The sequence below is a fragment of the Durio zibethinus genome, chromosome 24, assembly GCF_047325235.1.
Source record: "Durio zibethinus cultivar Kanyao isolate XHJ-2024 chromosome 24, ASM4732523v1, whole genome shotgun sequence".
Taxonomy (NCBI): domain Eukaryota; kingdom Viridiplantae; phylum Streptophyta; class Magnoliopsida; order Malvales; family Malvaceae; genus Durio; species Durio zibethinus.
This window is the reverse complement of record NC_143185.1, coordinates 19,896,199-19,919,921: the sequence shown is the minus strand read 5'-3', so window position 1 is coordinate 19,919,921 and position 23,723 is coordinate 19,896,199. Positions and strand designations below refer to the sequence as shown.

At 26.5% G+C, this 23,723-nt stretch overlaps 2 protein-coding genes across 6 annotated transcripts; both read left to right on the top strand.

Moving 5' to 3' along the window:
• The first annotated feature begins 14,364 nt into the window (after positions 1-14,364).
• LOC111317124 (transcription factor HHO5-like) lies at positions 14,365-16,512 on the top strand. Its single transcript, XM_022919482.2, has 5 exons — positions 14,365-14,737; positions 14,830-15,062; positions 15,153-15,495; positions 15,766-15,842; positions 15,934-16,512. Exons 1-5 carry the CDS (start codon positions 14,539-14,541, stop codon positions 16,195-16,197), a joined length of 1,116 nt encoding a protein of 371 aa, XP_022775217.1. The 5' UTR covers positions 14,365-14,538; the 3' UTR covers positions 16,198-16,512.
• A 1,854-nt stretch (positions 16,513-18,366) lies between these two features.
• On the top strand, positions 18,367-23,348 carry LOC111317123 (plasma membrane, autoregulation-binding site, misato segment II, myosin-like, tubulin/FtsZ protein). Of its 5 annotated transcripts, none has more exons than XR_016333141.1 (10): positions 18,367-18,701; positions 18,810-18,911; positions 19,156-19,201; positions 19,609-19,684; positions 20,305-20,668; positions 21,010-21,259; positions 21,573-21,815; positions 21,956-22,075; positions 22,527-23,039; positions 23,138-23,348. XR_016333141.1 is itself a non-coding variant. In XM_022919481.2 (10 exons), exons 5-10 carry the CDS (start codon positions 19,623-19,625, stop codon positions 22,973-22,975), a joined length of 1,488 nt encoding a protein of 495 aa, XP_022775216.2. In that variant the 5' UTR covers positions 18,375-18,488; positions 18,620-18,701; positions 18,810-18,911; positions 19,156-19,442; positions 19,609-19,622; the 3' UTR covers positions 22,976-23,348. The 5 variants fall into 5 exon arrangements, 4 of the variants coding, with proteins under 4 accessions (XP_089609607.1, XP_022775216.2, XP_022775215.2 ...); XM_022919481.2 differs by having other exon boundaries at positions 18,375-18,488; positions 18,620-18,701; positions 19,156-19,442; positions 22,527-23,348; XM_022919480.2 differs by having other exon boundaries at positions 18,377-18,488; positions 18,620-18,701; positions 18,810-18,897; positions 22,527-23,348.
• Positions 23,349-23,723: the final 375 nt, after the last annotated feature.

Below are 23,723 nucleotides of genomic sequence, written 5' to 3'. Positions count from 1 at the left end.
GTTTCATGCCCCAAAAATAAAAGACAAAAATAAAAATAAAAATGTTAGTAAACAGATAACACAAATCATTACAATTTAAAACCATTAGACCAATAGGATTGGATATATTTAAAATGTTATGGCCTGACTCTCTATAGTAATCCCAATGTAGGCATCAAACTGTCATAACATATAGATTCGTAAATCTATAGCTAGACTTAACAAATAGAGTCACCATCAATCTTTTTTAACTAGGTGTGATTGGCTACCTAATGAATCTATCCTTTTAAGGAACTCTTAAGCTTGACAAAAAGTCTTTAAAAGAATAGGTTCAGGTCTGTTAACCAAAATAGGGTTCGAGAGTTCGATTCCATATGAGGAAGGTTATAGCACCCCTACATGTCCATCCAAAGGATTAACCATTTTATTTTAAATTTATCAAAAGGTCTTGATTCTAATGATTTTAATTTTTATGTTATATATTAGAAATAATTCTGAAGGTTCTCCATCAATCTAGTAGAACTCTTAAAAAAAAATTTTCTCACCTCAAAAGTATTCAAGGATTGCATTTATTTCTTTAAAGAGGCTTCGTCGTCAGAAAAAAAGGTTTAATTATTTTTAATCATTATTTTTATTTTGAAAATATATCTAATTATTCCACCATTTGAGTCAATTTACAAATATTTTCTTTTTTTGAATTTCAAAAATCTCCATAATTTAGGCCTATTTAGAAATTTTCTTGAATTTTTTTATTTTTAAATTTTGAAACATTTGGGACAATTTAGAAAAAAAATTTTTTATTTTTGGAACAAAGTACAATTACTTTAATTGAAATTTTATCTAAATTATTCCATCATTTGAGATAAATTTAAAGAAACTTCTCTTTTAAAGATTTCTTAAAAATTTACCATTTAAAATTTCTAATAATCTCATCCTTGAATAATTTGTATTTAATTCCAAAAATTTTATTAATATTTTTTTATTTTTTATTTTTTGTTTGAAAATAAATATTAATTATTGTTATTAAAATTTTATCTAAATTATTCCATCATTTGGGATAAATTTAGATAAAATTTCTCACCTATGAATTTTATAGAAATTTACCATTTAAAATTTCTAAAAATTTCATTATTAGATAATTATTATTTATTCTTTAAATATTTTTTATTTTTATGCAAAAATATCCCTAAAAATAAACAAACACATAAATAATAAATAAATAAATAAATAAATCAAAAAAATGAAACGACTCGATTGAAGGGTTTGGTGCGACTCAGTTCTAGGCTTAGAAGACGACTCGATGACTTGGCTCAAAAGCTCAGCTCAGCACGACTAAAAAGGTTGACTAAAACGCGTATCGAAGGTGCGGGTTGCAATCAAGTCGAGTCAACTAAATGAAAAATGCGCTGATGTTAGAGCTCTTTAACTCCAAAACGACATCGTTTTAAGATGGTATAAAAGCCTAAATTCAGTCTTCTTTTGTCATATCTCTTCCGCTTCTTTTCTCTTTACTTCTTTTTTTTTCTCCCACTCTCTATAAACCCCAAGAACACCGGTTGAATCCTTCACTAGATTATGGGATTGTTGTCAGAATCTGGATAAATTTACTGGAATCTGACCGAAAGTTCACCGATTTTTAAAAAATAAATGTCGAAAATTGAGAGCTTCATCGAAAACTGAGGATGTCACTAGAGTATCGTCAAAAAATTTAACCGAATTCTTAAAATTTTCCAAAAAATTTTCAAAATTTTTTTTAAATCCAAAAATTTTCAAACAATTTTTTTATGTTTTTTGATCTCTGTGCTTATCTCTGATTTTTCCCATGCTTTTGTGTGTTTATTCCTCTTATTTGAGTTTGTATTTATAGGATTAAAACCACAGAACCCCCATCCGAATCGAAATCCCAATTTCTTTTAAACTTCCACCTTAATCCTAACTTAAATCCTTCAACCCAATTCCAACAATTTCACCCAAATTCAACTACCTATTTTTTCGATCAGTTTTTCCATTTTTTTTATTTTTTATTTTTATTAGCAAAATCAAAAGTAGACCCTTAAATAGATTGCGGTGTCTACATATAGTTATGTGTGATGTGTTTTTATTTCATTAATAACTCTGTTAGGGCTGTATAGAGAAACTTATTTAGTTTGGTCTTAAAGTATGTGATTACTCGCATGAAGCATGAAATTAATTTACTTTTTGAATGAGTATATATATAAATTAATATTTTTTAAAATTTATAACAAATAAAAGTTATATATTTGACTACCTTTCATAAGAAAATAAATTAAAAAAAAAATAAAATGACATATTTTCACTTTATACAATCTTTACTTGTAATAATATATTATATATATGTATTTATATTTACTCAAATTTAAAAACAAAGAGAGAAAATTTAGTGTGGTAAGATAAAAATCTAATTATACACAAAAATGTAATGTAATACAATAAAAAGAATAGTATAAAATCGAATAAATCACTTAATGCACAATATAACAAATATTGCACAAGCTAAACCTTTCACACTACAATAAATGATAATATAAAAAATTGTAAGAAAATTGAAGTAGAAATGTTGAATATCTTAGTTATTTTTAATATTTTTTAATTATTATAGACACCTCATTTTGTTTAAAAATATTTTTTGGGAATAAATCTTCAACTGTAATTGAGAGATTGTCAAGATTTAATTCCAAAATCAATTGGCATTAAAAATGATATAAAGAGATTGTCGAAATTTAATTCCAGAATCAATTCACATTAAAATGACAGGGAGAGATTTTTGGGATTTGATTTTTGAATCAATTCTCATTAAAACAGAAATAAAATAAAATCATATATTTAAAAGAAATTGATTGAGCATGAATTCTTATATAAATATATGATCAAAGCAAATAGGAAACATTCAGAAAAAAAGATTATGCAGAAACTCTTAAGAGAAGAAAAAAAGAGAACTTTGTTTAGCAACTAAGAGGTTTTAGGTCTTGGGTTTGATTTGTTTAGATTTTTTAAAATTGAGATTTGGTGTTTTGGGGTTTGAATTTCTGTAGGGTTTTGCATTCCAGGGATTTCTGGGTTTAGTTTTCTAGATAATTTGTTGGGTTTTCAAAAATTTCCTATCAGTATTTAGGATTTATTTGTCAATTTTTGAAAATTAGTTAAAAAGAAGACAAAAGAATAACCATTTTAGAAAAGAAGCATACTCAAATAATTCTAAAGAAAAGTTGGGTGGTGTAGCTTTTATACTCCCCTAACACAACGTCATTTTGGATAGCCCAGGATTCACGCGTGACCCATTGACCCGCTTGACCCATGTGCCGACCGGATCTGAATTGTAGTTTTTTTTCTATTTTCTCTTGATTTTTTATTTTATTTATTTTATATTTTAATTTATTTATTTTTATTGAATATTTCATAGAATTCTATCTCTTTAAAAATAAAATAAAATAAGACCAAAAAACCAAAAATAAAAAAATCTTTTCGAACAAGTTTTCAAAAAAAATCCTTTAAAAAAAATCTTTTTCAAATAAAAATCCTTACAAAATAAATTCATGAATTCTACCAAATTATTAGAGAATTTTTATGGATTTAATTTTTAAAATGGAATCCACCAAACTATTGAAAAATTTTATAAATCAATTTTCAAAAAAATAAAAATAAAAATAATTTTTAATCCTCTAAACTATTGAAGGATTACTTCAAAGTAAGTTATACCAAACTATTAAGAGATTTTACTAATTTTTTTGTAATAAAATAAATCAATAAATTTGATGACGAGACCTTTTCAAAGTGGAACACTAGTCTCCATGAATACTTCTGAGGTGAAAGAATTGTTTTAAATTGTTACCAAACTATTAGGATAATTTTAAGACTAATTTTTAATATTAAAAAATTTAGTAAATTACAAATATGATCAAGGCTTGGATAATTCGAAATCAAATTTGTATCATCTTTTAGATAGGCATTATGGGTGTGCTATGACCTTTCCCACGCGTAATCGTACTCTCAAACCTAAAATTTAGTTTTGTAGAACAAAATCTATATCAGTTGGCTAATCACACTTAACTAAAAAAAATTGATAGTGACTCCTTCTAATCCATATCTAGTAGTAAATTTACGGATTTATACGTTATGATAATTATTATTGAAATAATGCTTTTTTGTTAGATTTAATTTATGGTACAGCAAATAGTAAGTGGCCTAACCATCCCTGACAGTAAAACAAATTTATTGATTTTTTTTGTGGTAACAATAAAAAAAAATTAACATAGCTGCACTATAATTAAGGAGATTAGAAAGATTGAAAAAAAAAAAGTAAAGTTAAAATTGAATTATTATGATTCAATAAAGAATAAAAAATAAAGATAAAAGGCATATGTAAAGCACTTACAAAATATAAAAATAAATGTTACTATAACTTTGTACTTTATAATATATTTAAAAAAATCAAAATTAAAGACAAATGATTTATTGTAAACCCCTACAAAAGAAAAACAAACTTATATAACTTACAAAAAAAAAATGAGGTATAAACAAAAGTGGATAACTAAACACAAAATAAAATTTATGCTAAATAATGACTTATTTTTAAAAGATATATATTATATAAATTATCAAAAGATTAAATTTTGTCTTTTTGAATAATAAAATATTAATATGAAATCTATTAAGATAAAATTAAATTTGATATTTTTAAATTTTAAAAAATAGATATCTAAATTATTAAAAATTTAATTTTAAAAGATAAAAGATATATTTTTAAATTATATGTTTAAATTATTAGAAAATTAATGTTAAATAACTAATATTTTTTTTAATATTTTTATTTATTTGATAAATATCATAGAATTATCAGTAAATTAATTTTAAAATATAAAATGATATATATTTAAATTATATATTATTAGAAAAATTAATTTTGGATAAATTAAAATTTTTAACTATTTTTATTTATTTAATTAATTTTAAAAAATAAAAAGATATATCTAAATTCTATACATAAAAAATAGATATCTAAATTATTAAAAAATTATTTTTAAAAGATTAAAGATATATATTTAAATTATATGTTTAAATTATTAGAAAATTAATGTTGGATAACTGATAAGTTCTTAATACTTTTATTTATTTGATAAATATCATAGAATTATTAGTAAATTAATTTTAGAAGATAAAAATATATATATTTAAATTACATAAATTATTAGAAAATAATTAGAAAATTAATTTTGGATAACTTAAATTTTTTATCTATTTTTATTTATTTGATTAATTTTAAAAAGATAAAAAGATGTATTTAAATTGTATATATAAATTATTAGAAAGTTAATTTTGGATAGCTAATAATTTTTAAATACTTTATTTATTTGACAAATACCATAAAATTATTAGAAAATTAATTTTATGCGATAAAAAATACATATTATATTGTATATGTAAATTAGTAAAAAAAATTAATTTTAAATAACTAATAATTTTTAAATATTTTTATTTAGTTGATAAATACTATAAAATTAGAAATTTTCCGTTAGTGCAAGTGCAATAACAAAAAATAAGATTGTATCTTATTGAAAACTCTATGCATGTATGTGATATAAACAACGTGTCCATTGAACTTTGCCTAGTGATTTTTCATAATAAATAATTTTTGTTTGTTTTTAAATCATAATAAAAAAGACATTAGCATTGGTGGGTTTTAAGTAGATTTAAAATGATTGTAAACAAATTAAAAGTTAAGGCTGAATTGAGAAAAAAAAATTACTTGATTGAATGAAAAGTTAAAAGCAAAGATAAAAGGCTTGCTTACAATACCTACAAAATATAAAAATAAATATTATTATAACTTTACACTTTGTAATATATCAAAAAAGAATCAACGTGAAAGGCAAATAACTTACTATAAACACCCACACAAAAATAAAAAAATCAAAGTTAAAAATAAATGATCTACCATAAACACCTATAAAGAAAAAAGTACTTATGTAACTTACATTTTATAATACAAAAAGAATAGGAGGTGCAAACATAGGTGGACTGCAATTAAGCAGATTTAAAAAGATTGAAAAAAAAAGTAAAAGTTAAAATTGAATTGTGCTGATTGAATAAAGAGTCAAAGACAAAGATAAAAGGCATATGTAAAGCACCTACAAAATATAAGAATAAATGTTACTATAACTTTATATGTTATAATATATATAAAAAAAAAAGAATCATAATTAAAACAAATGACTAAAAAAAAAACTTATATAACTTACAAATAATCAGGTATAAACAAAAGTGGATAACTAAACACAAAATAAAATTTATATTAAATAATGACTTATTTTTAAAAGATATATATTATATAAATTATCAAAAGATTAAATTTTGTCTTTTTGAATAATAAAATATTTATGGAATCTATTAAGATAAAATTAAATTTGATATTTTTAAATTTTAAAAAATAGATATCTAAATGATTAAAAAATTGATTTTAAAAGATAAAAGATATATATTTAAATTATATGTTTAAATTATTACAAAATTAATGTTGGATAACTAATAATTTTTTAATACTTTTATGTATTTGATAAATATCATAAAATTATTAGTAAATTAATTTTAAAAGATAAAAAGATATATATTTAAATTACATATTATTAGAAAATTAATTTTGGATAACTTAAAATTTTTAACTATTTTAATATATTTAATTAATTTTAAATGATAAAAAGATATATTTAAATTGTATATGTAAAAAAATAGATATCTAAATTATTAAAAAAGTAATTTTAAAAGGTAAAAGATATATATTTAAATTATATATTTAAATTATTAGAAAATTAATGTTGGATAACTAATAATTTTTTAATACTTTTATTTATTTGATAAATATCATAGAATTATTAGTAAATTAATTTTAGAAGATAAAAAGATATATGTTTAAATTATATATTATTAGAAAATTATTTTTGGATAACTTAAAATTTTTAACTATTTTTATTTATTTGATTAATTTTAAAAGATAAAAAGATATATTTAAATTGTATATATAAATTATTAGAAAATTAATTTTATGGGATAAAAAACACATATTAGATTTTTTATATATTAGTAAAAAAATAATTTTAAATAACTAATAATTTTTAAATATTTTTATTTAGTTGATAAATACTATAAATAAAAAAAATTTCATTAGTGCAAGTATAATACCAGAAAATAAGATTGTATCTTATTGAAAAATCTAAGCATGTATATGATATAAACAACATGTTCATGGAACTTTGCTTGGTAATTTTTTATAATAAATAATTTTCGTTTGTTTTTAAATCACAATAAAAAAGAGATTAACATAGGCGGGTTATAAGTAGATTTAAAATTATTGTAAAAAATAAATAAATGTTAAAACTGAATTAAAAAAAAATTACTTGATTGAGTGAAAAGTTAAAGGTAAAAATAAAAGGCTTACTTACAATACCTACAAAGTATTAAAACAAATAATATTATAATTTTACACTTTGTAATATATCAGAAGATAATCAAAGTTGAAGACAAATAACTTACTATAAACACCTAAAATAAATTCAAAGTTAAAGATAAATGATTTGCCATAAACACTTATAACAGAAAAAAATACTTATGTAACTCACACTTTATAATACAGAAAGAATAGGAAGTGCAAACGAAGGTAAGAACTAAATACCAAATAAAATTTATGTTAAATAATGACTTATGTTTAAAAGACATATATTATATAAATTATCAAAAGATTAAATTTTGTGATTTTGAATGATAAAAGACTGTTATGAAATCTGTTAAAAAAAATTAAATTTGATATTTTTAAATTTAAAAAGATAGATACCTAAATTATTAAAAAAATTAATTTTATAAGATAAAAGATATATATTTAAATTATATATATGTAAATTATTAGAAAATTAATTTTGGATAACTAATAATTTTAAAAATTTTATTTATTTGAATAATTTTAAAAGATAAAAAAATATATATTTAAATTAAATATATTTGAATTATTAAAAAATTAATTTTGGTTATATATTTTTTAGATTTTTAATTTTAAAAAATATATTTCTGGATTGATTTGGTTTGTAATTATAATTTAAATAATTTTGATAATTAAATAAATTAAAATTATCCAATTTTTATTTAAAAATATCTATTCACTTTACATGTAATTGGATTCTTGAATATATGATATTCATAATTAATAAATAGTAAATATGAATTTAAACTTAAATTTTAAATGATACAACACCATTAATTGAGTTAATGAATATCATAGATTCATAAATACTTAAGTTCATAAATAATTAAATTAATGAATATTGAAATATAATAAATATGAATCTAAACTCAAAATTTAAATGATACAAAATACAAAATGTATCTATTTACAATTAATTGAATTAATAATATTGTAAATTCAGAAATGTCTAACATTGTAAATGAATTATATTTACATGGCAGTGTCTATGTTGTATATTATTAGAAACAGTGGAGAGATAGCTAAGGGTATAAATGATATATTAGTACTCGCAAGTTACTCGGATTCGATTTAAAAAAAACTCGAATTTGGTTCGATTATTATCGAGTACAGCTCAAGCTCAAGTAACTCGACTTATCGATTGAGCCGAATTCAAGTATTTTTATATCGGCTCGAGTAGCTCGCGACCCTAATCGAGTTTTTATATTTAAATATATTTTTATTATTTTAATTAATAAAATATTTTGAATTCGAGTTCGAGCTTGAGTATAAATAATCGAACTTTTGTCAAGTATATAAATCGAGCTTATTTTTACATATTAATCGAGTTTAATCGAGCGAGCTCAAGTAGCTCAAATTCGATCACGAATCAAGCTCGAGCTTAAAAAATAAAACCCGATCGAGTTCAAGTCGAATATCGAACCGCGAGTTATGAGTCGAACTCGAATTTCTCACTATATTGACTTAATTTGACTCGATTATATCCTAAAGGTAACCAATAGTATTCCAAAGCAAAGACACGCTGAAAAAGTAAAAATTGAGTTATGTTGCCAAATGTCACAATTTCAAGACCTACAAATTAAAATAATATACAATAACAATGACAACAAAAATAAGTTTTATATCTCATAATAGTTATATGAAAAGTCAAAAATAATATATTATTAGATAATTTATTAATTTTATAAACATATCTTAATGAGGCATGTATTTATTTTTTAATATATATACACACATTAATAATGGAAATTTCAAACTTTGTGTAAATTAGAATATCATAATATGATTGTCATATGTCCAATTTATAGTTAATTAATTTTTAGAAATTTACCTTAATAAAAATAATTATCAGTCCTCTAATGTCCCTTTAGGAATTAAACACTCCACCATCATTTTATAAAAATAAGATAATTTTTATTTAAAAAAATCCCAAAATTATGGGATTTAATCTAAAGTTTAAATCTTAGTCCATTAAAATGAGAAAATGGATTTTGAATTTTTCTTTTTAAGAAAATTCAGGAGTAGATAGACTATTCGTCTCTCAGGTCATGATAATGTATGTCGTACTTGAAAACTTAAGATAGATGATTATAAATCGTACATTCGAGATAATCCCAATAAATTATTATTGATAGGATTCGAATATAAAATCTTTTCATCCAAAAATATTAACCTAACTGATTGAATCAATCAAAATGCTCTGCCCACGTAACCAGGCACAAAGCCCATAGCATATTCCCAAAATCGCCAGTGGAGGCATTGATGATCCTTGGACTCTATTTGAGGCCCATCAACGATTTCATTGGGCTTTAACAAATATACATTTTTTGTTTTTTTATTTTTATTTTTTGTAAAACAATGATATATTATTTATTTAATAATAATATGTTAAAATCATCACAGTATTTCCAGCGAACAACTAAATGGAATGTTAATATATCTTTGGAAATAACACTCTAATACCATGTTTTTTCTTCCTGATTTAATGCTTATTATTTTATTTGCCTTTTTGGAATGTAATTTGAACTAAAGAATTTTAAAATTAATTAAAATTTCATTATTTTGTAGTTAGAAAAAAGTCTGGGGTAAAAAGAGGTAAAGTTTATTTGTAGTTATAAACCTTTCATTCGGGTTATATTTTGATTTTTAAACTTTAAATTATTTCACCGTAATCCCAAATCTTTTAAAATAATATCAATATAATCCTCTAATCAAAGTTTACAAGAGCATTACAACTTAAGTTAATAAAGTCATAATTATTACTCTTTACAATCATATTAAAATGTATTTATTAAAAATAAATTTAAAAATGAAATAGAACCCTCATTTTATCCTTAATTTTTAAAATTCAACTTAAAATCAAAGGGAGAAAGTGGTAATTTATTTTTATTTGTAATAGTTAAAAAAATTTATTTTCTTTTTAATAAATACATTTTGGTATGATTGGCAAGAGTAATAATTTTGAATCAATGATTTTATTTCCTTTCTTTATTCTTATTTTATCAAATTTTATTTTTTCTGTATTTATAAATTTTGATCAAATAATATAAAATTAAAATCTTATTAAAAATAAAGTTACATTTAAAAAAAAAAAAAGAAATGAAACATACTCAAATAATTTTTTAACACCTGGCTAAACAAGTACAACTAGTATAATCTAAGACTCTTTAAAATTATGCCAACCTAACATAAGTAACTTATTTAATACCATAATTTATTGAGGAAATATTTTTCTTAAAAGAATCTCATTCCAAATCACTTAGCAAATGAGCATAATTCTCTTATTGTTTAAGTTTAAAATTATAGCTATAATGTAAAATTTAATTAATTATTTTAGGATATACAAGCTTTTTATATATTTTTTGAGAAAATAAATGTTAACCACCAAGAGCCGAAATTATTTGGGTATGTTTTATTTTTTTTTATAAATAATTTATAATTTTATTTTTAATAGGATTTAATTTTATATTTTTTATCAAAATTTGTAAATTTCAAAAAATAAATTTCAAAAAATAAAATAACGAAATAAAATAAAATCGAAATAATGGACCCAAAATTATTATTCTTTTCTATCTTATAAAAATATATTTATTAGAAAAAAACAAAATTTTTATAATTATTATAAAGGAAAATAAAGTATCTTTTTTCCCTAATTTTAAGTTCAAATTTTAATCAATGGCCAAAATGATAATTTTGTTTCCTTTTAAAAAATTTTATAATTAATTTATTTTCTAATAAATATATTTAAATTATTTAGGTATGTTTCGTTTCTTTTATTTTTTGTTAAAAATAATTTTTATATTTATTTTTAAAATGATTTATTTTATATTTTTATCAAAATTTATAGATATTGGGGAAATAAAATTAAATAAAATAAATAAAGAAAATTAATTTAAAATTATTACTTTTTGATATCATAAAAAATAAATTTTTATAATTATTATGAAGAAAACCAAATTACCGTTTTAGCACCAATTTTAAGTAAATTTTTAAAATTAAAGGCAAAATTGATAGTTCTATTTTATTCTGAAATTTTTTTAAATTTTTAATAAATACATTTTAGTATTGTAACAAAAGTAATAATTTTATATCTATTAACCCAAGTTGTAATTCTATTTCAAAATTTGATCTGAAGACCATATTCATACAATTTTAAAAGGTTTTGGACTATCATGAAATGATTTAAAATTTAAAAAACAAAATGGAACCCAAATGAAAAAAAAAAAATCGGATTACAAATGTTCTTTACAATTAAAAAATGAAAAAGAAAAAATAGAGGGGTAAGATGGAGCTTTTCAAACTAAAGAGTTAAGTGTATTTTTTTCTATGAAATTTCAAAGTAATTGTATTTTATCCCAAAGCTTGGTATTTGGTGTAAATTATCTATATTTTCATTTTTTAAGTATCCATTCCATATTTCTTTCCTTTCATGTCTTAATTGTAATCTTTTAACTAAATAAAAAATATATTATGATTAGTGTTGATTTTTTTTTTTTAATTTGGTGAGAATGGAACTTATTAGAAGTTGAAGCGAAAGTGTATCAGACATGTAATTGTTAATGTAATTCCTAGCTTGGTCTCGTTGAATGTTGATTTGAAAAGTGTGTACCAATAAGTTTAGGAAAATTTTTTTTTTTAAAATATGTTTTAACACTTAAATCAATAAATTTAAAAAAAAAATTTAAAAAATAAAGATATTATAGAATTGAATAATGTTCATGTCTGTTTAATTTTCCCTTTTACATCATATAAATAAGGAAGGAGTGATTCTTTGCTTTGAAATCATATAAAAGTTAGAATGGGTAACATGACCACGAAAAATAAAAATAAGTAATCATGTATTTAACAAAAATAAGTAAATTTTTTTTTTTATATTTTGCTATAAAATTCAATTAATAAATTCTTAAAAAAAAATTGGACCATAACTACATATTTATATACATAACTAAATATTCCTTAACATTAAAATTAATAATCACCAATAATTTTCTAAAAAATTAAATAAAACTTATATTTAGAGAAAAAAAAAAAAGAAGTAAAAATGGGAAATGAGCCCCACAAAATACAGAAAGTCCTCCAAAATTTTGATAATGCATTAATAAAGACAGAATTGATGGTCAGAAATGGTTGTCATTTTGCATCAAAAGCATTTCTTTTTCATTTGTCCGGAAACCTATCAAAACCCAACAACAACAAAAAAAAAATGAGTGAATCCTTATCTCAATCACACATTTATAGATTAAAATACACCAAATAAAAAATTCGTGAAAAATATTAAATTAAAAGATTAACAAAAGACGAAGCCTTTTGACACGTGTCAGTTTCAATGAAGGGAATATCAAAAAGGGAATAAAAACGAAAAAATAAAAAGCAATGAATTTATTTTATTTCTGGAAGACACGATCCCTTTGTAACGGACGGGTATGAACAGAAGAATCTTTACCCTGATCACATGTTTCTTGCCACGGGTTACCATTTTGTTGGTGTGTGACAGTCAAGTTTTTTGAAGAGATTTTTTTACAAGAAAGGCAACAATGAGAACAGAGAAAAAGTCGAAGGTGATAGAAATTTGATGTTAAAGTTATTAAATGTTTTTTTTTAAATAATTGTATGAAATAAATTTTTATTCACGAGATTTTTATTTTACTGAGACACACAAATGCCGACAAGAAATTATTATTTTTTATTTTCAAACACCCTATCCCAAAAAATAATATTATTTAAAAATAAAAATAATAAAAATAAAATAAAGTTGCTTTGTCAAACGAAACTTTCACGTGCTTATTAGACTTTGTTTTATTCTTTTAAATATATATAAAAATAAAATATAAAAGGGATATGATTTTAAATTTTAATAATAATTATATATGAATTTAATAAAATTTAAAATATATATTTTATATTTTTATGTTTATACAAAATATTATATGTAAATTTTGTTTAAAATATAATATATATACGAATTTTAATATTTAAATGATATAAATATATTAATTGTCAATTTTTTTTTTTTTTATATTGACTATTAGGTGAAGACCAAAGTTTCCAAGGGGCACTTGACGGATAGATTTGAATTAAAATGGATTGGTCTTGCATTCCCCTCTTTTCTTCAAAGAGGACAGGGGAGGAATAAAGAGAAAAGAAACTTTGTTTTTCGCAATAAATAAAATATATGAATTAGAAGAAAAATAAATTTGTTACAATATTGATTTAATATCCACACTATCATAAAGTTGATAAAAAAGAAAATTATTTCTTTATCTATCAAGATTCAATTTTATCTAAATATTTTGAAAATAAAAATTTAAATACATCGAATTGAAGTAAAAAAAAAAGTGCTTTTAAAATCTTATTAACATAAAAATTTCCAACAAAATTCGTAAGATCAATGCTTTTTAGTCATATATTTATATAAAAAAAAAATCTAGATATGAATTGGCATGTTTTCTCAATTCACAAATATATTTTTACCAAGGATCAAATTGTAAAAAGAAAAAACCAAGGATCTTTTTCTAATAAAAATACTACCAAAGATCAAGATGAAAGGCCATAATTGACAATAGTTTACTTTTCCTTGTATAAAAAAGAAAAATCAAAGAACACCCTCTCTTACGAAATATAAAAATTTGTCATTTCTTTAATGACCAAATACTCAATAAGTATTAAAAGACCAAATTACCCTCTAATATCTTTTGACAAAGAGTTGCCGTAACATGTGTCAACTATTTATGATATATTTTTTCAAATCCACACCTACCGAAGAATCTTGACACTGTAATTTCATTTCGAAAAAAAGGTTGAAAAATAAAAAATAAATAAAAAGTTCATTTTTCAACAATTCGCCGCGTGGGCTGTACGGAACCTAAAAGATAAGTACCATTGAGTTATTCCACCGAGTCACCGAGTTATAGCTTTAAAATATGCGACGACCCGTTTGGAAAGCCGCAGCGAATCTTGAATCTCTCTTACACGTCTATATAAACATGGCTGGCTGTTCCGTGTCATGTTTGTCTGGGTCTGGGCAATGTTAGAAAAAGAAAAAAAGGGGAATATCGAAGAAAATTAGAAAAGTAATGGAGTTGAGCTTGGATTTGTGTTTGGTTTATGTACCAAAAAGCATATCAGAGTTTCTGAAAGAAGTTTCAAAGATAAAAAATGGGCTTCAAAGATTATCAAAGATCAGTGATTATGTTAGAAGATTGGAAGACGAGATGAGGAAAATTGATGCCTTTAAACGCGAACTTCCTCTTTGCATGCTTCTCTTGAAAGATGGTATTTTTTTTATTTTATTGTTTTTTAATTTTTTAATTATGACTTTTTTTTCCTTTTTGTGGGATTTAATTTGATTTTTTATGGGGTTGTAGGGATTGAGAGATTGAAGGAGGAAGAAATGCAGTGTATGGAAATGGATGATGGATCAGTGACAGAAGAGTTGATGTTGCCATTGAAGAAAAATGCTGAGGAAAATGGAAGGGTAAATATGGAAAATGATGGCGGTGACAAGAAAAACTGGATGAGTTCTGTCCAACTCTGGAACTCAAATTTCAACAACGTTGATCATAACAAGAAACCAAACAGAGTTCCAGAACTGAAACTGGTAATTCCGAAACTAACTAGGTTTTCTTTAATCTTAATTTTTGGAAAAAAAAAAAGTAATATGAGTCTTTTTGGGGTTTGAATTTGACAGAGAAGTGAAGAAGAAGATCTGTCTGAGAACCCAATTGAACTTTGTAATAATAAAAGCAGGAGAGGGGCTTTTGTGCCATTTAAGGGACAAGTTGATAAGGAAATTTCAGGGCTTTCTCTTATGACCCCTAGTTCTGAATTGGCTTCTTGTAATCCAATCTTGAAGAGCAATGGCAGCTGTAAAAGTGGTTCTGGCTCTTCCTTGTATGCAGAACAAAAACAAATTAAGTTTCAGACCAAATTACAACAGCAGCAGCAGAATTCCAGGAAACAAAGGCGGTGCTGGTCACCTGAGCTTCATAAACGATTTATTGAGGCGCTTCAACAGCTTGGAGGTTCACAAGGTTAGGCCTTTGGAACTAGAGGTTATCAGATTGATGGATTTATTTATTTATTTTGTCCAGTTGAATTCAAAGAACCTCTTATCGGCAGCTTGTGTTCGTTCTCAATTTCATAGAATTATGTCTTTTTTTATGACCAAAAGATTGGAATCTGGTTCTTTTAGGAAATACCTGAATCAAGTTCTTTTTGAAATGTTCCGATCGAGTTCTTTTTGTATCTAAGTTTTATCTTTAATTGTGGAATAAATCTGATTGATTTATTCTCTTTCACAGTGGCCACTCCTAAACAGATTAGAGAACTGATGCAAGTTGATGGTCTCACCAATGATGAAGTGAAAAGCCATTTGCAGGTTAGCCTTTAGCATGTGAAATCTTCTCATGTTATCCTCTTATCTCCTTTCTGGTCACTGATTTTGTGTGTGAACTTTGGTTTATGTGCAGAAATACAGAATTCATATCCGAAAACTTCCAGCCTCTTCAGCTGAGCAAGGAAACGGCCTATGGCCAGCTCAAAATCAGTGCGGTGAACGCATGAAAGAAAACAATTCACAGTCTGGTTCTCCACAAGGTCCCCTCCTTGCGAGTGCTTCTGCTAAAGGTATGTCAAGTACTGGAGGTGACAGTATGGACGCAGAAGAAGATGAAAAATCAGATGGCCATAGTTGGAGAAGTGGGGTTCACAAGCCAGGAGAGATTGATGTATAGTCAGATAACTTATCCCCATGAATTTTGCAGAAACATGGGGAAACGGATTATAATCATAGTGACTTAGTGAGAATAACTTAGTCAACAACTAGAGGAATTTGAAATTGATATCCTGTTTGAGGCACTACCTTGGGTAGATTTCAAAAATATTTTGCAGATATCATGGACTGGTTTAGTTCATCTCCATATATCAAACTCCTGCTTTGATATAGTATGAGCTTGTGTAATTCTAATGATGGATTGTTGGAAGCAAAATGACAAATTTGTAGATAGTTAACTCTGATATTTGATATTTGATTTGCCTGGTTGCTACCATTCCTTTTATGTTTCATTATGAATTAGCCTTTGTGGGGATAACGTATTTGGGTTTACTCCAATGGGAAGATTAGTGATGACCTCATCTTACATCCAACATTCTGAAAAACTCTGCAGGAAAACCAGGCGAGTAAATAGCCTGTGCTCTGTATTTGCAATCATTCTTTCCGCTCTTAATATTCTCAATTGCGGAAAACATAATTCGTTTCTCCCGAGAATGTGAGATTTAACGTTGAACCGACTGAAATTAATGGTAGGTTTTGGTCTCAGTGGGATTTCACTTCATGACTCTTCTGCACTAACAGTGACCAACGCAGCCACCCATAAAATTTTCATGTTCTATGATATTTATGTACAAATCTTCTATTCATCTGCTTTTGGTTAGGTGTTTGTCTTGATATTTTTAGCTCTTTCCTACTTCCTCACCAAGAAGCAATCAGATATCAGATAGTGAAAAGAGTGGCATGCACTACTCCAACTGTCTGTGCTCAGCATAAAGCAAAAGCTAGTGGTTTCTGATTTCAATTACCTTCTCAAACATCAATCTTTCAAATCCTTCATTGCAAACCAATTCCAAACTTATCATCCCTCCAACTTTTAGCAAAGCTACTCCAATTTCTCTTTGTTAAAGTTAAACTTTTAGTATTAGCCAATTTAGTCCTTTCAACACCAATAAATTTAGACCATTTAATTGCCATGAGCTTTGCATCTGCATATGTTCTTTGCATTCTTACCATTATCATATCAAGAACCAGTTTTTAGTTTTCTTGTCGTTTTTGTGTAACCGATTATTTGTTATAAGCATCTTGTCCTTTATTTTTTTTTGCTATAATTACCTATTATTAGAAATAAAAAATCATTCAACAAATCTTGACTCGAAACTTTTTATTTATTTATTAAATTTATATATGATTTTTATCAAAATTTTTAATTGTATTATTTTCATTTTTTTTAATGTCTACTTTCAATTATAAAAAATTTAAGTTATGGTAACAAATCTGAAGTGATTTACATTGTTTAGATTATCCATTTACACATTTACCAAATTGTAGTAAAAAACCATTCTCACTGCCAGACCAATGTGCAAAACTGAAGCTTGACAAAAGTAGTCACTTCCAGCGCAAAAGAACGACAAAGTTATTGAAATTGGACAGAGGGATATGGTGAGCCCACGTGAAGATTTTGGTTTGAAAATTTAGTAGCCTAAAATAAGTGAGCATTTTAGTGGAATCTTTCTACTGTATTTCTTTATAATTTAATATATATTATATATTATTATTTTTTATATTAATTGATATATTACTGAAATTGATATTTAAATATTATAAATTTTAAAGAAATTTATGCTAATTTTTTTTTTCAATCAAATAAAAAGATTTAATAATAGGTTAACAATTTAAAAAAAAAATGTCACACATTATTTTTTTACTGAAAAATGAAAATATCAAAACTTATTTCTTATGTTTATTTATTTGGTGGGCACTATTGGTGGTATTAAGATTGTCCTCATCACTGTAAAACTTTTTATCATTGGAGGATTTTTCAAAAATAATTTTTACCATTATTTTATTGATTTATTTACCTAAATAATAACTAATATCATTTATTTCAAATTAAAAAACGTAACAATATTCCATAAAAATAAATAAAATATTAGGAACTACAATTCACGAATAAAAAAATTTCCTTTTAAATTGGATTTGGGTTTTGGACTACCCAAAGATGTTACAGTGAATGAGAGCCTACGGGACCTTCAACCCATTCCCTTTTTCTGTTTTCTTCACAAAAACTACGCCGTTTTTTCTGTTGGGAAAATTGAAAATCATAAAACTATTTTAAATAAAAAAATACGCCGCCAAAATAAGAAATCCCTAGAATCTCAAAACGCACCGCTTTTCTGTTCGCTTCCGTTCACCTTCCTTTGAAACGTTCTGCCGGCTCGTTTCGCTCTCCAATCCTGCTAACCCTAGCTCTCTGTAAAAATCCTCTTTTTTTTTTTTCCTAATTCAATTTATTAATCTCAGAAAATACTAAGATTTTCTATCAAATTAAAGATTAAATACGTTTAATTAACGTTATTATTCGACTTAAATATTACATTTTTCAGGTAAATAATCATGAGAGAAATTGTAACTATCCAAGTCGGAGGTTTCGCAAACTTCATCGGTTCTCACTTCTGGAACTTCCAGGTTCAGTTAATCTCTGCTTAGTTTCTATTTTTTTCCCATTTGTTTTTATTTTGATTATATTTCTTTTTAAGCTTGTTAAATTGAAATTTTTTATGCTTAAAAATGAAGGATGAAATGCTTGGCTTAGCCGCGGATCCTTACGGCGATCCACTCTTCAAAACCCAGAGTCTAAACATGGATGTTCTCTACCGTACAGGTGAAACGCCACAGGTGCAACTTTGACCAATTGTTTCTGAAATTGTTATTGCCTTAAAACCTAAAACATATATATATATATATATATATTTATATTTATATATATTTATCCCGTGAATGTTTTACCTTTGACTATTGTTTAATTATCACAAGACTTTCACTGATTTAGTTTTAGAAGGTTTATTTAGAATCAGAATGTCATCGTTGATTGTGCAGTTTTTGTGGAGATTAAATTGTTTATGTTGCTGTACATGTGCAGGGGACTCTTACTTATACTCCTCGTCTTCTCTCGATTGACTTTCAAGGTGTTTAAATTTTAGTTGCAAAGTTGATGTGTTATGTGTCAAATCTACATTGTTAAGTAATGCTAGTTCGACAAAGCCTCCAGTGCGGTGGAGATTCCATTCGCCCCACATTGGAGCCCCGGTGAGCACCAAAACGGCACTGACACTTGAAGTGCCAATAGTGTTTTGCCCCCAACCTGGGCTCTAGTGCAGGGCAAATGACTCCCCACTGCACTGGGGATCATCACCAAATGTTCACTTAGTAAGATTAATTCTACTTATATATATATATATATATACATATATATATATATGTATTTATATATCTATAAGTATATACATATATATATATATTAATACTTATAGATATATAAATACATATATATATATATATATATTCTACTCATGGAAACTTTTATACATTGCAGGATCCTTCGGATCGATGAGTTTGCAGGGTACATTGTATAACGAGGGTTCTAGTGCACCATCTGAAGTTGTTACATGGTGAGATTTTTCATCTTAACTAAGTGCATTAGTATTTCTGGTGTATCTTTTCTTCTGTTTGCAGTTAGTCTTCAAGTATTATCCCTTCAAAAATAAAAATGTAAAGAAGTAGCTTTATAAAAAGTTTGTTGCTTTTGCCTTTTTGAGTGGCATTTAGATGGTTGAGTGTCGGAGTTCAATATCCGACTCAAGCTGATCTCTTTACTGATGATTCTTGTTCTTTCTGTTTTTCTCCAACAAGAATGCTTTCCTTGCAATGTAGTTAACATAATGTTGTTTCAGCCTAATTAGTTAGTAACATAAGTAGTATTCTGTTTTAAATATAAAGGCAACTTTGGCTTCTAATTTCTGTTACTCACTACTAATGAGAAATGCTCATGGTTATGTTTTAGAACTCTTAAAAATATATCGTAATAAGTGCACAATAGATTCCTGTTTATTGCTTAGCACTTTATATCGCTCCATCCATCACTTTATATCACATGCTTGTAATGAATTACATACAGTTCATAGTTATCAGTCTTCTAAATTGCTGGGCTGTGTGCTTTGTCCTTCTCTGTGTTTTGAGTGCATAAGATTTCTACATGCACTAAATTGAACATCTTTAAAAGAATATACAGGGCAGGAAATATTTCCACTCATGAATCTGAACCTCAGAAGAAGAATTTGTTCTTGCAAAGTTTGTATCAGGAAGAGCAGAATGTTCCTTTGATCGATGGTATCAATGGTGGGACAAAGGATTCTCAAAATGAAATTCAGGATGCAGATATAGTCAATTGTTTAGATAAGGGAGTCCAATTTTGGACAGACTTCTCAAAAGTTCATTATCATCCTCAGAGTTTGTACGAAGTGAATGGATTGTGGCTGGATGCTCAAGCATTTGACAATTATGGAATTGGGAGGGATGTCTTCACTGAGAATTTACGAGGAGAAGAAATATGTAACAGGCTTCGTTTCTTTGTAGAAGAGTGTGATCGTATCCAGGTTAAACTTTGACCTATACATTATGATCCTTTACAGAAATTTCTTTGCGGTACCAAAATTTGTAAGTAAAAAACAAAAAGAGAAAGCCTATTTTTATTTGATAACATTTAAGGCTTATCATTGTCAACTTTATATGGTTGTTGAGGGTCTTGCTTAATGAATTTTTGTAGAGTTTTTAACTTAATGATGCCTAGGGTTATTTGGTATGGAAAGCTCTTCATTCCGATTCGATGTTAAGCTGGAGCCCCTCTTACACATCATTTGATGCTGAAATCATCTGTACTCTGATTTCATAATGTTGCTTGTTTAATTTGTTTTGCAATCATTGGCAATGTTGACAGGGTTTTCAATTCATTGTTGACGACTCAGGGGGTTTCTCTCCTGTAGCTTCCGATTTTCTGGAATGTATTGCTGATGAATACACAAACACTCCAGTGTTGCTATATGCTGTTAGGGGTCCTGGTACTCATATGAACCCAAGAAGCAGGAAGCAGACAGTTATCAGAGATCTTCATGATGCAGTATCATTCTCAAGATTATCATCCTTTTGTAAAATGATTGTGCCGGTTGGTTTACCCTTCTTGAGTAGGAGTAAGTCAAACTAACATTTTGATAATTTTGGCTGTCCTCCATTTCATTATTGTATTTGTTTCATAGACTCTTACATGGTTTCAAGTTGGATGTCCTTTGTAATCTTGATCCTTTTAATATTAACAAGGATCTTTTAGTACATATGTGCACACATTTTCCTTCCTGAGTCTATAAGATATCTTATGATGGTCAGCTTGGTCATTTTCACTCAAAATTTGAAGGTCATTAATAATTGTTATTTATTCTGATACTCTTGAAGAAAATTATCCTGACCCTTATATGGACTAAAGATTCTGCTTACCTAATTTTGAAGGTAAAGCTTCAACTTTCCTCAACATTGAAGATGAGAACCCTTACCATTGCAGTGCTGTGTGTGCTGCGGCACTACACTCTACAAGTCTCCCATTCCGCATGGAGCCACTTGGTCCCACTGCAGATTCATCTGATGCATCTGGTGCTGTGGATGTTAATGGCATTGTACAAATGCTAGCAGGACAATCTAGGCAGAATATGGTGGCCATTCTGGATGTTGCAATGCCATGCCCCAGTTTGACAGGTATAATGTGAATGCCTTTCCCCCTCAACACATGATATGAATGGTTTTTCACTTCATGCTCCTTATTAATAAAAAATTAGTTAGTTATTGTTGGGAAAAAGTGAAGTCTCTAGTTGATTGTTCCTAATTATGAAATCCAGGGAGACAGGACGAGCAATCCTTGCTTGGGAATTTGCAACCATTGACTCCAGAGGTTGCTGAGGATGTGGATGATTTGCAGGCTGTAGAATCAATGGCTGTGCATGGAGCAATTTGGTCAGGTACCATTTAGGATCTGTCCATATTTTCAGTTAAAAGATATTTTATTGTAAATTATTCTTATTAATGTTTGGTCTCCTGAATTTGCTCAGAAAAATTGTTTATATGCTGCTGCATTAGGCACTTTATTTATGAATGTTGTAATATACAAGCTCATTAAATGTTTCACAACTCAAATTGGCTTACATTGTCACTAAGGCAACCTTGTAGAAGCTGGAAGATATACATTCTTTCAATACCTTGGGAGGGTAGGATTTTTAAGGATGAATTGTTTCTTGGTCTGGATGATAAATTAAAAGCATCCATTGATGGTGAGGTTTATGTCCATGAGGAAGTTTTAAAAGTAGATAGATAGGTAGCAGTGTAAGAAAATATTTGATTTTTATCTTAACTTTCTCACTCTGAAAGTGGCATGGGCAACCCTGGTAATTGAGATTATTTGTATTGCTGCAGAAGGTCATCGGGCTTCAGTTTCTGAAGTTAAGAAAGCAATCCATGGTGCATATGAACGTGCAATCACAAGGCCAATGTTCTGCCATCTTTCAGTGGCTCGTTGCCCTCTCCCAATTCCCTTGCCATTCCCTTCAATCTTTGGTAATCTTGTTGGCCAGCAAGGTGAGCTGCTGGGAAGTCCAATTCTAGGTTCTATATCTAGAGGTTCACTAGATGTTCACTCTATCCCCATGGCTGCTAGACTGCGTTCTAGCTGTGCTATCTTGCCATTTCTGGAGAACAGATTGGGCAATGTTCGTAAATTTGGTATTGAGCGAGGATCTCCAGGGACAGAGTTGCTAAGAACTTGGGGATTTGGAAAGGATGAAGTGGAAGATATTGGTGAGACGTTGTCTAAAATGGTGAAGACAGTCAACCCTCATTCTGAAATCTCATCCGATTCAGATTAAGTTCATAGCGGATGAGAGGTCACGTGCATTTTCTGTTTTATGTCGTCCTTTCCTGGCGTCTCTGGTCAGTTAATTTCCTCGCTCATAATTGTCTCAGAAAGAGAATTTTTGTTGCAGTTAAAATACTTATCTAGCTGTATGGTTTTGCTTGCCACTTGCCAGACAAGTTGGAGGCGAAATCATCGTTTTGGTTCAAATTTCTGATGGGTGCTGTCAGTTATGGGCCAATAACTCATTGTGAGCGGAGAAGCATAAATTTTTACACTGCAAAATGGCAGCTATCGAAAATTTTGTATTCACGATTTACATATGCAATGTCCTTTTTTTTTTGGCCAATAATATTTTTAATGTTCATAATTTATGTTTCTATTAATGCATTCGGGAAACATGAAAATTTGTTCTTTACATTTTTGCATAAAAGAGTAATTTTTCTTGAAAAAGAAATACTGGTATTTTTTTATCCTCAAAACATTTTTCAGAAGGAAAATTAATAAACACTACTATAAAAATATAAATGCATTGCTCACTTGTTTCTAAGTTGACAAATCTTCAATTATTCTATGGCGAGTAAATTAAAAAGTAGGATAATTATACTTTTTCTTCCTTTCTGTCTCCATTCTGAAGTCTGATCATAATGGCAAACCCATTTTTTATTTTAGGTTAGATACCCTTCTCCCCTTTATCTTTCATGCCATCATCTTAGCCAAAATTTATTGACTGCATGTAAATATATGATTGTAGTTCTCTC

Coding starts and splice junctions, on each gene's coding strand:
- LOC111317124 (XM_022919482.2), top strand. CDS start 14,539: ATGGAGTTGAGCTTGGATTTGTGTTTGGTTTATGTACCAAAAAGCATA. Junction 14,738..14,829: donor CATGCTTCTCTTGAAAGATG/GTATTTTTTTTA, acceptor ATGGGGTTGTAG/GGATTGAGAGATTGAAGGAG. Junction 15,063..15,152: donor GAGTTCCAGAACTGAAACTG/GTAATTCCGAAA, acceptor TGAATTTGACAG/AGAAGTGAAGAAGAAGATCT.
- LOC111317123 (XM_022919478.2), top strand. CDS start 18,630: ATGAGAGAAATTGTAACTATCCAAGTCGGAGGTTTCGCAAACTTCATC. Junction 21,816..21,955: donor GCCATGCCCCAGTTTGACAG/GTATAATGTGAA, acceptor TATGAAATCCAG/GGAGACAGGACGAGCAATCC. Junction 22,076..22,526: donor GCATGGAGCAATTTGGTCAG/GTACCATTTAGG, acceptor GTATTGCTGCAG/AAGGTCATCGGGCTTCAGTT.